The sequence below is a fragment of the Macaca thibetana genome, chromosome 14 (assembly GCF_024542745.1).
Source record: "Macaca thibetana thibetana isolate TM-01 chromosome 14, ASM2454274v1, whole genome shotgun sequence".
In the NCBI taxonomy this organism is placed as follows: Eukaryota; Metazoa; Chordata; class Mammalia; order Primates; family Cercopithecidae; genus Macaca; species Macaca thibetana.
The window spans coordinates 28799997-28812381 of NC_065591.1; the positions used below are offsets into that span (position 1 = coordinate 28799997).

The 12385-nt window shown below is 43.3% G+C and overlaps 2 protein-coding genes across 42 annotated transcripts in view; one reads left to right on the forward strand and one right to left on the reverse strand.

Annotated features, from left to right (window-relative positions):
* Nucleotides 1-12385, forward strand: part of COMMD9 (COMM domain containing 9) — a 1186740-nt gene that overhangs the window by 1008461 nt on the left and 165894 nt on the right. Inside the window, exon 1 of one of the 36 annotated variants that reach the window (XM_050759489.1) lies at nt 3592-3595. The exons of 34 other annotated variants lie outside the window; for them this stretch is intronic. The gene's annotated coding sequence lies outside the window, so the exon portion shown is untranslated. Of the gene's footprint in view, nt 1-3591; nt 3596-7194; nt 7199-12385 lie in introns of those variants that run through there. One more of the 36 variants, XM_050759499.1, reaches the window with a different exon arrangement.
* Nucleotides 1-12385, reverse strand: part of PRR5L (proline rich 5 like) — a 182120-nt gene that overhangs the window by 17859 nt on the left and 151876 nt on the right. For all 6 annotated transcript variants that reach the window (XM_050759437.1, XM_050759438.1, XM_050759442.1 and 3 more), the window contains one exon: nt 737-877. In XM_050759437.1, coding sequence (XP_050615394.1) covers nt 737-877 — 141 coding nt within the window. The remainder of the gene's footprint in view (nt 1-736; nt 878-12385) is intronic.

Consider the following 12385-nt stretch of genomic DNA (forward strand, 5'->3'; position numbering starts at 1 on the left):
TGACTGGCACATAGCCAAGGACCAATAAGTGTTAGCTCAACTTCCTAGTATTGATTTAGAATTGGGATTGAGTGACACTAGGCAGCCACTAGCTAGTCTCTTACTGGAAGCACATCAACTGTGAGGTGTCACCTTCGATCAGGTAAAAACCAAACACAGAACACAAACCTGCAAGGAGAAAAAGACCAAGTCCAGGAAAGACAGGACAAGACGAAGACAGACAAGGTGGCCCAGATACAAGTAGAGACTAGGAAGCAGAGGAAGGATGGTGGCTTCCTGGCCTGAGACAGCCTCATTCCTGGTTGTAATCCCTCCTGAAGTCCATCTGCCTTGGGAGCTTTCCAGGGAGTTCCTCATCTGCCTAAGCTAGGCCAAAGTGTATTCTTTGCTGTGACTTGCAACTTGTGGCTCCCTGGCATCACTGGAGAGGGGAAAAGGGTATCTACTTCCTGAATGAAAGACTATGCTTCCTTCACTCCCCAGTGCAATCTTGGCACCAAGCACAGCACCAGGACCTAACAGGTGCTCAGTGAATGCACATCAAATGAACAAATGAATGAATGAATGAATGAATGAATGAATGAATGAACGAACGAACATGGGCCAACAAACTAAATAGTAGTTAGCCAAGCTAAGGTGCTCTGGTCACTAGGTTCCTTCCCCCTTATCTCAAAAAGGCAGTCTCTTCCCTCGCTCCCTCCCTTGGCCTTGGGGCAAGTCTCCAGCACAGCCTCACCTGCAGGATGAGCAACATCTGGACAATGGACGAGGGCAGCTTGGACTGGGCCAGCAGCAGCAGGTCACCTAGCTTCACCTTCAGCAGGACCAGGTCTCGGAAGCCCAGCAGGGAGATTTGGCGGATAGTCAGCTCCTGGCCCTAGAGAGGACAGAGAAGGGAAAGCTGTGAGGTGAGATCTCACTGAATCTGCCACCAATCATGTGAAGCTCAAGACAACACATGTTTACATAGCACCAAAGATGGGATGAGGCATCTGCAAGGGCCAGTGTGTCTTTCAGAGAGCCAAAGACCAGGCTCCTCTAGAATTAAAATGTCGTTAAGATAAGTCATGACTCAACCTGCCTACCTAAATGACCCAAAGACAATACAAGGCACATATAATCGGGGCCACACTATTATAAGTGCTATAAGTGGTCGGGAAGGAGAGAAAGAGAAAGATGGGAGAAACAAAGAAGAAGATCAATACTACCTCCCTACATTCAAGGCTGTTTTCCCAACTTCATCTATAATACATCTGAACACCTATCATACAAATAAAGAAGAAAAACACGGGACCTCTTAGATTGTTGTATAAATACCAATAATTGAGGAAGAAAAATAAATAGGAAAGTAGGAGGAAAGGGATTTGTTCAATTGTTGGGATGCGGTAGGGAGCAGAAGGTGAAAAATAATAACTATCAGTAAGCTAACATGTATTAAATTCTATGTGCCAGGCATGATTCTACATAGTTTAGATGTAAACAACACATGTAATCCCCACAACCACCCTTTGAGATAGGTACCATTATAAAACTCATTTCACAGATGAAACACCCAAACACCCAGAGAGTTACTATAATTCAACCAAAGTAGAGCTGCTTTCAAACCCAAACTTCTTGATTTTAGAGCTCCTCAAGTTTCCCAAGACCAAAAGAGAAAGGAAGGTACATTTTTCAGACTCTCCTTTGCACACATACATACAAATGCACACTAGAAGTCGGTTGTTCGACGAAGTTTAAGGATGTTTTCTATTTCCTGCAACTCCGTAGAGTTTTATAGAAACATGGTCAAGAGTGGTTTTGCTATCTCCATATCCCCTGATCCCCCACATCCAACAGATACACACAATCACCACCCATACCTTTCAATAACATAAAAAATTATAGAGCTCACATTATGTTGAGTGCTTTAAGTTATCTTATAATGAGGGACTTTGATTGGGTTTTTATTCCTTCAATATCTTTTAAAAGTTGGCCAGTTGGTACTACCTCTGTTGGATGGACTGATGGACAGAGATGCTAAGGCAACAGGAGAGAGCCAGCATTAGGCAGCATTATTCTGGCCAGGTCCTGGCTCTTGGTCCTGTGTGATGCTGGAAGCAGAGGAGACATAACCAACTTTTTGTTCACAACCTTCCAGGGAAGTGAACAACAGAACTGTCTGATTTAAACTATAGAATGTGGGAAGAGAGAAAAAGGAAGACTGGGGCAGGCAACCTTCTAGAAATTAGAACAGCAATTCTGGTGGGAAGGAAAGACTGCAAGGCAAAAGGAAACAATTCTAGGACCTCCTGCTCCAACAACTGCCAAATCACTTTCCAGAACTGATTTTCTAGGAATTCCCTAGAAGGTCATCAAGGCATCCCAAAGGACCCTTCATTCCCCAGAACTGCACTCCAAATAGACAATTATTTTGCCTTACTGTTTTTGGTTTTGTATTTACATCATAAAAAATTTAAAGGCAAAGATTAAAAGAGATCAGAAAAAAAGGGCTTAAGGTAAAGTTACAAGTCCTCTTCGTCTAATCTCTTATTCTCACTCCACACTGGTAACTGCTCCTTGAAGTTTTTACTTATATTCTAGATTTCTCCAGAAAGCTCCTATATCCACAAAACCACACATAAAACCTTTAAACCCACACAGATATTATACCCCTCCTACTGTTCTGAAGCTTGCTTTGGTTCACTTTGTATATTTTGGAAATCTTTTCATACCAGCATATACTGACCCACCTCACTCTTAAGGCTGCGTAATATTCTACCACTGTATGAACACACTCTGTGTAACCAACCAACTCCTGACCAAGATGCTTTCATTTGCACACGTGTGTGTGTGTGTTTCAAACATATTTATCCATGCCATGTTGGACATATTTTGTCAGCATATCCAGATTATTGTCCTGCAAAGGAAAATTGCTCAATCCAAATATGCCTTTAAAAAGTCCTTTAAAAAAATACTGCCATGTTGCTCTCCAAAAAGACTGCATCCGTGTGTACCCCCAGCAACAGTGTATAAGAGAGCCTACTGTCTCACACCAACTGGGAGGATGATTTCTTAAGTAGGATGGTTAGGAAAATACATGTCATGACCCCACTTAGACAATTCTCATGAGCTGTGCCCACACTTCCATAACACTGCCAGTATATGGTAGACACTCATCCATAACAGTACCAGTATATGGTAGACACTCAACAGTCATCCATTGTCAACTCATCTGCTCAGCCGATGACATGGGAAAACCACATCCAAATAACTGGATTATCTGCTGTGATTCCAACACATTTTATTGTACAGAGAATAGTAATGATAATGATATTGATGATGATGATGACAATTGTTAAGCCCTTACTGTATGTCATATGCAAAATTAAGTGCTTTTCATGTATTATCTCACTTACTCTTCTTAACACTCCTGTGAAACAAGTTTTATTATTTTCTAGAAGAAAACCAAGGCTCAGAGAGGCAAACTTATCTTCCCAAGAATATCAAGATGATAAGCGGCAGACTGAGGACGTGAACCCAGGTCAGTGACTTGGTTTGGATATTCGTCTCCTCCAAATCTCATGTTGAAATGTTTTCTCCAGTGTTATAGGTGGGGCCTAGTAGTAGGTGTTTGGGTCATGTGGGCGGATCCCTCATGAATGGCTTAGGTGCCCTCCCCTTGGTGATAAGTGAGTTCTCAATTAATTCACATGAGAGCTAATTGTTTGAAAGAGCCTGGTGCCTCTTCCCCCGTCTCTTGCTTCCTTCTCTCATCATGTGATACACTGACTTCCCATCACCTTCCACCATGGTTATAAAAGTTTCCTGAAGCCTCACCAGGAGCAGATGCTGGTACTATGTTTCTTATAGAGTCTGCAGCACTGTAAGTCAAATAATAAACCTTGTTTTTTTCAAAAAAAAAAAAAAAATTACCCAGTCTCAGGTATTCCATTATAGCAATGCAAAATGAACTAATACAGAAAATTGGTATAAGGAGTAGAATGTTGCTAGGAAGATACCTGAAGGTATGGAAGCAGCTCTGGAAGTGGGTAATGAGCAGAAGTTGGAAGTTTGGAGGGCTCAGGGCTCAAAATATGACAAAAAGACAAGGGAAGGTTTGGACCTTCTTTGAGACTAGTTAAATGATTATAACTAAAACACTGATAAAAATATGGACAGTAAAGGCCAGGCTGAGGTGGTCTCAAATGGAAATGAGGAAGTTATTGGGAACCAGAATAAAGATCACCCTTTTTATGCCCTAGCAAATAACTTGTCTGCATTGTGTCCATGCCCTGGGGATTTGTGGGAGGTTGAACTTAAGAGTGATGACTTAGAGTGTCTGGTAAAATAAATTTCTAAGGTGGGTATGGTAGCTCACAACTGTAATCCCAGCACTCTGGAAGGCTGAGGCGGGCAGATCACAAGATCAGGAGTTCGAGACCAGCCTAGTCAATACGGTGAAACTCTGTCTCTACTAAAAATACAAATATTAGCCAGGCATGGTGGCAGGCGCCTGTAATCCCAGCTACTTGGGAGGCTGAGGCAGGAGAATCACTTGAACCCAGAAGGTGGAGGTTGTAATGAGCTGAGATTGTGCCACTGCACTCCAGCCTGGGCCACAGAGTGAGACTGTCTCAAAAAAATTCTAAGCAGCAAAGCATTCAAGATGTGGCATGGCTGCTTCTAACAGTCTAAAATCAGGAATAGGTGTAAAGGAATGACTTAAAGTTGGAGCTTATAACTAAAAGGGAAACAGAGCATGAAAATTTGGAAAATTTGCAGCCTGGCCATGCAGTGAAGAAGGAACAGGCATTTTCAGGAGAGAAATACAAGAGAGCTGTGGAACAATCACTTCCTAGAGAGATTTGCATGACTAAAAGGGAAACAGGTGCTGATAGCCAAGACCACAGTTTTAAAAAGGCCTTGAAGTCATTTCAGAAACCTCTGGGACAGTCCCTCCCATTACAGGCCCAGAGACCTAAAAGGAAATAATGGTTTTGGAGGCCACGCTCAGGGGATGCCCAGTGCTACCTCAGGATATTGCTCCCCACATCCCAGTTTATCTGGCTCCAGTAGTGGCTTGAAGTGCCCCAGGTACCATTCCAGCTGCTACTCTGGAGGGAGCAAGCTATAAGCCTTGGTGGCGTCCACATAGTGCTAAGTCTACAGGTGCACAGAGTGCAAGAGAGAAGGAGGCTTTGCAGCTTCCACCTAGATTTCAGAAGATGTATGGAAAAGCCTGGGTGCCTAAGCAGAAGCCTGCTGCAGGGGTGGAGCTCCCACAAAGAGACTCTACCAGGGCAGTGCCAAGGGGATATGTGGGGTTGGAGCCCCTGACACGGTCCACAAAGGGCCACTTCCTAGTGGAGCTGTGGGAAGGGGTTGCTGCTCTCTACCCCCTCCCACAGACCCAAGGACAGAGCCACCAGCTTGCACCCTGAGCCTGGAAAAACCACAGGCACTCAACTCCAATCTGTGAGAGCAGACCCAGGGGCTGGCACCCTTCAAAGCCACAGGGGCACAGCTGCCCAGGGCCTTGGGAGCCCATCCTTTGCGTCAGTGTGCCCTGGATGTGGAACTTGGGGTCAAAGACTATTTTGGAGCTTTAAGATTTAATGTCTGCCAGGAGGCTGAGGCAGGAGAATGGTGTGAACCCAGGAGGCTGAGCTTGCAGTGAGCCAAGATCGCACCACTGTACTCCAGCCTGAGCGACACAGCAAGACTCTGTCTCAAAAAAAAAAAAAAAAGATTTAATGTCTGCCCTGCCCTGTTGTGTTTCAGACTCAAGTGGGGCCTGGTGTCCCTTTCTTTTGGCCAAATTCTCCCTTTCAGAATGGGAATGTTTACCCAATGCCTGTGCCACCAATGCATCTTATAAGTAAATAACTTGTTCTTGATTTTACAAGCTCACAGGTACAAGGAACTTACCTTGAGTCTCAGATGAGACTTTGAACTTTTGATTGAGTTGATGCTGGAACAAGTTAAGACTTTAGGGGACTATTGGGCAGGAATGATTGTATTTTGCAATATGAGAAGGACATGAGATTTGGAGTACCAGGGCAGAATAATATGGCTTAGATATTTGGTCCCTCCAAACCTCATGTTGAAATGTGATCTCCAGTGTTGGAGGTGGGGTCTAGTAGAAGGTAGAGTCATGGTGACAGATCCCTCATGAATGACTTGGTGCCCTCCCCTTGGTAATGAGTGAGCTCTCACTCTTTAGTGAGTTTTCACTCTATTAGTATGAGAGAGCTAGTTGTTTTAAAAAGTCTAGCTCCTCCTCCCCATCTCTTGCTTCCTCTCACCATGTGATACACTGGCTCCCCTGTTGCCTTCCGCCATAAGTGAAGGCTTGCTGTGGCCTCACCCGGAGCAGACGCTGGCAACCACACTTCTTGTTCAGCCTACAGAACCATGAGCCAAACAAGCCTCTTTTCTTTATAAATTACCCAGTCTTGGGTATTCATTTATAGCAACACAAACAGACAAACACAGTCAGTCATGAGCTAACTCAGCAGCTCATGCTTTGAACCACTTTGTTCCTCTTTGGTGCTGCTCCCCCTCCCTCATTTCTTACCCAGATTATTCTGTTGTCATCACTTCTTCATATGAAATACCTGTAGTTATTTGGGTCTAGACTGGGCCTGAGTAGTTACAGCACTCACCTGGAGAACATGACGGATTTTTGCCTTTGGGACTTCTAAGCCCATGGTTAAACATTACACTCTCAGAAGAAAAGGCCTCGATTTATAAGTGACCAGTGGGGCATATTGAATTGGTACCTAGTACTTCCTGTGTTTAAAGGTGAGCTGAACCAGGCCAAGGACAGCAACATGCCATGACCATTTATGTTAGAACTGGCTCCAATATCCCAGTCTCTCAATATCTAAATTCCTCCCCAGCATGGGTCGGGGGCAGGGGGCTTTATCTTGAGAACTCCTTGCTGGTTTCCAACCCATAAATTCTTTTTCTAAATGTAGAATCTGGCCTTTGATGTAGGCAGAAAATACTTTTAAGGGATGGTGTGAGGTACCTGGTTTATACCAACCTGCCACATAAACAAGTTAATCATTGCTTTCTTCAAGGATCATTTGGGGCCATTAACCAGAGGACTGGCTTGTTACCAGGACTTAGCCATCTCTTAGGCCCACAATGAATCAGAGAAGGAATTCATACTAATCCAGAATTGGCTTTTCTTTTCTTGTTTTAGGCTTGGGGGTGGGGGGAAAGCATAAGAAAACCAAGCCTGTCTCCTCACAACCTACATCCTCCAAAAAAAAAATAACAGTGCATATCCCTGTTACCCAAATGCCATCCAGTTTCTCTATGCTAAGCACAAAGAAAAAGTAAAGCCTAAGAGCATATAGTCCCATAAAATGATAAATATGTGAACCTGATCAGCTGAGAGCAAAAAGGAGGAGGAAGGCACAGTTTGCCTCCTTCTGGGTATGCTATATACCTTTGATGCCCATTTGCTACAGATCTTCACCACCTCCCCGGAATATTCCCTGTCCACAATCTGAATTTGGACATGCCCATCTCACCCACACCCAATTCAGCTAATTGAATAAAGCAGGGTTAGCACATGTGAATGGTCTCAGGAGTTGACAGGAAAAGAGAAGCCAGCAAGGTTGGGGCCATGGCAAACTCGAGAAGAGAAGCAGAATTCAAGTCAGTCAGTGGGGGAGTGAGGAGGTGAACAGGGGCAATATTAATTTTTGCCAGATCTTACCATCTTTCAAGAGAACCAAAACAGAGCTATCCTTAGACCCACATGTCTGGGCTCCTGCCTGGCTCTGAGCTTTTAAGACCCTCCCCATCCCCTGCCTCCACCTTTGCCCTCTTAACTATACTGGGGCTATGTCCACCCAGATCCTGCATTCTCCATTCTAGAACCATCTGGACACCTGCACCCTGGAATTCCCTACACAAATGTCCTGAAGAGAGACCCAGGGCCCTTTGAAATGGTGGTACCATGTTGCTGTCCTGGGTCTGGTTCATCTTGCCTTTAAACACAGGAGGCAGCTGATGCCAAGATGGTGAAATAGGAACAGCTCCAGTCTGCAGTTCCAGCATGAGCAACACAGATGGGTGATTTCTGCATTTCCAACTGAGGTACCGGGTTCATCTCACTGGGGCTTGCTGGACAGTGGGTGCAGACCATGGAGTGTGAGCTGAAGCAGGGTGGGGCATTGCCTCACCCAGGAAATGCAAGGGGTCAGGGAATTCCCTTTCCTAGCCAAGAGAAGCCATGACAGACGGTACCTGGAAAATCGGGACACTCTCACCCTAATACTACACTTTTCCAATGGTTTTAGCAAATGGCACACCAGGAGATTATATCCTGTGCCTGGCTTGGAGGGTCCCACGCCCATAGAGCCTTGCTTACTACTAGCACAGCAGTCTGATGTCAAGCTGCCAGGAGGCAGTGAGGCTGGGGGAGGGGCATCTGCCATTGCTGAGGCTTGAGTAGATAAACAAAGCAGCCAGGAAGCTCCAACTGGGTAGAGCCCACTGCAGCTCAAGGAGGCCTGCCTGCCTCTATAGACTCCACCTCTGGGGACAGGGCATAGCTGAACAAAAGGCTGCAGAAACTTCTGCAGACTTAAACGTCCCTGTCTGACAGCTTTGAAGAGAGTAGTGGTTCTCCCAGCACAGAGTTTGAGATCTGAGAACAGACAGACTGCATCCTCAAGTGGATCCCTGACATCTAAGTAGCCTGACTGGGAGACACCTCCCAGTAGGGGCTGACTGACACCTCATACAGCCAGGTGTCCCTCTGAGACAAAGCTTCCAGAGGGAGGATCAGGCAGCAACATTTGCCGTTCTGCAATATTTGCTGTTCTGCAGCCTCCACTGGTGATACCAAATAGGGTCTGGAGTGGACCTCTAGCAAACTCCAACAGACCTGTAGTTGAGGGTCCTGACTGTTAGAAGAAAAACTAACAAACAGAAAGGACATTAACACCAAAACCCCATCTGTACATCACCATCATCAAAGACCAAAGGTAGATAAAACCACAAAGATGGGGAGAAACCAGAGCAGAAAAGCAGAACATTCTAAAAATCAGAGCACCTCTTCTCCACCAAGGGAATGCAGCTCCTCACCAGCAACGGAACAAAGCTGGATGGAGAACAACTTTGACAAGTTGACAGAAGTAGGCCTCAGATGATCGGTAATAAACTTCTCCGAGCTAAAGGAGGATGTTAAACCCATTGCAAAGAAGCTAAAAACCTTGAAAAAAGGTTAGATGAATGGCTAACTAGAATAAACAGCATAGAGACAACCTTAAATAACCTGATGGAGCTGAAAACCATGGCACGAGAACTACGTGACACATGCACAAGCTTCAGTAGCTGATTCTATCAAGTGGAAGAAAGGGTATCAGAGACTGAAGATCAAATGAATGAAATGAAGCAAGAAGTCTGAGTAAAAAGAAACGAACAAAGCCTCCAAGAAATATGGGACTCTGTGAAAAGACCAAATCTACGTCTGACTGGTGTACCTGAAAGTAATGGGGAGAATGGAATCAAGTTGGAAAACACTCTGCAAGGTATTATCCATGAGACCTTCCCCAACCTAGCAAGGCAGGCCAACATTCAAATACAGAGAATGCCACAAAGATACTCCTCGAGAAGAGCAACTCCAAGACACACAATTGTCAGATTCACCAAAGTTGAAATGACGGAAAAAATGTTAAGGGAAACCAGAGAGAAAGGTTGGGTTACCCACAAAGGGAAGCCCAACAGACTAACAGCAGATCTCTTGGCAGAAACCCTACAAACCAGAAGAGAGTGGGGGCCAATATTCAACATTCTTAAAGAAAAGAATTTTCAACCCAGAATTTCATATCCAGCCAAACTAAGCTTCATAAGTGAAGGAGAAATAAAATCCTTTACAGACAAGCAAATGCTGAGAGATTTTGTCACCACAAGGCCTGCCTTACAAGAGCTCCTGAAGGAAGCACTAAACATGGAAAGGAACAACCGGTACCAGCCACTGCAAAAACATGCCAAATTGTAAAGACCATTGATGCTAGGAAGAAATTGTATCAACTAATGAGCAAAATAACCAGCTAACATCATAATGACAGGATCAAATTCACACATAACAATATTAACCTTAAATGTAAATGGACTAAATGCTCCAATTAAAAGGTACAGACTGGCAAACTTGATAAAGACTAAAGACGCATCAGTGTGCTCTATTCAGGATATCCATCTCATGTGCAGAGACACACATTGGCTCAAAATATAGGGATAGAGGAAGATCTACCAAGCAAATGGAAAACAAAAAAAAGCAGGAATTGCAATCCTAGTCTCTGATAAAACAGACTTTAAACAAACAAAGATCAAAAGAGACAAAGAAGGCCATTACATAATGGTAAAGGGATCAATTCAACAAGAAGAGCTAACTATCCTAAATATATATGCACCCAATACAGGAGCACCCAGATTCATAAAGCAAGTCCTTAGAGATCAACAAAGAGACTTAGATTCCCACATAATAATAGTTGGAGACTTTAACACCCCACTGTCAACATTAGACAGATCAATGAGACAGAAAGTTAACAAGGATATCCAGGAACTGAACTCAGTTCTGCACCATGCAGACCTAATAGACATCTACAGAACTCTCCACCTCAAATCAACAGAATATACATTATTTTCAGCACCACATTGTACTTATTCCAAAATTGACCACATAGTTGGAAGTAAAGCACTCCTCAGCAAATGTAAAAGAACAGAAATTATAACAAACTGTCTCTCAGACCACAGTGCATCAAATTAGAACTCAGGATTAAGAAACTCACTCAAAACCACTCAAGTACATGGAAACTGAACAACCTGCTCCTGAATGACTACTGGGTACATAACGAAATGAAGGCAGAAATAAAGATGTTCTTTGAAACCAATGAGAACAAAGACACAACATACTAGAATCTCTGGGACACATTAAAGCAGTGTGTAGAGAGAAATTTATAGCACTAAATGCCCACAAGAGAAAGCAGGAAAGACCTAAAATTGATACCCTAACATCACAATTAAAAGAACTAGAAAAGCAAGAGCAAACACATTCAAAAGCTAGCAGAAAACAAGAAATAACTAAGATCAGAGCAGAACTGAAGGAGATAGACACACAAAAAACCCTTCAAAAAAAAAAAATCAATGAATCCAGGAGCTGTTTTTTTTAAAATATCCACAAAATTGATAGACCACTAGCAAGACTAATAAAGAAGAAAAGAGAGAAGAATCAAATAGATACAATAAAAAATGATAAAGGGGATATAACCACCGGTCCCATAGAAATACAAACTACCATCAGAGAATACTATAAACACCTCTACACAAATAAACTAGAAAATCTAGAAGAAATGGATAAATTCCTGGACACATACACCCTCCCAAGACTAAACCAGGAAGAAGCTGAATCCCTGAATAGACCAATAGCAGGCTCTGAAATTGAGGCAATAATTAATAGCCTACCAACCAAAACAAGTCCAGGACCAGGTGGATTCATGACCGAATTCTACCAGAGGTACAAAGTGGAGCTGGTACCATTCCTTCTGAAACTATTCCAATCAATAGAAAAAGAGGGAATCCTCCCTAACTCTTAAGGAAGCAAGAATCATCCTTATACCAAATCCCGGCAGAGATGCAACAAAAAAAGAGAATTTTAGACCAATATCCCTTATGAACATTGATGCAAAAATCCTCAATAAAATACCGACAAACCGAATCCAGCAGCACATCAAAAAGCTTGTCCACCATGATCAAGTGGGCTTCATCCCTGGGATGCAAAGCTGGTTCAACATATGCAAATCAATAAACGTAATCCATCACATAAACAGAACCAAAGACAAAAACCACGTGATTATCTCAATAGATGGAGAAAAGGCCTTTGACAAAATTCAACAGCCCTTCATGCTAAAAACTCTCAATAAGTTAGGTATTGATGGAATGTATCTCAAAATAATAAGAGCTATTTATGACAAACCCACAACCAGTATCATACTGAATGGGCAAAAACTGGAAGCACTCCCATTGAACACCAGCACAAGACAGGGATGCCCTTTCTCACCATCCTATTCAACATAGTGTTGGAAGTTCTGGCCAGGGCAATCAGGCAGGAGAAAGAAATAAAGGGTATTCAAATTAGGAAAAGAGGAGGTCAAATTGTCCCTGTTTGCAGATGACATGATTGTATATTCAGAAAACCCCATCGTCTCAGCCCAAAATCTCCTTAAGCTGATAAGCAACTTCAGAAGTCTCAGGATACAAAATCAATGTGCAAAAATCACAAGCATTATTATACACCAATAACAGACAAACAGAGAGCCAAATCATGAGTGAACTCCCATTCACAATTGCTTCAAAGAAGACAAAATATCTAGGAATCCAACTT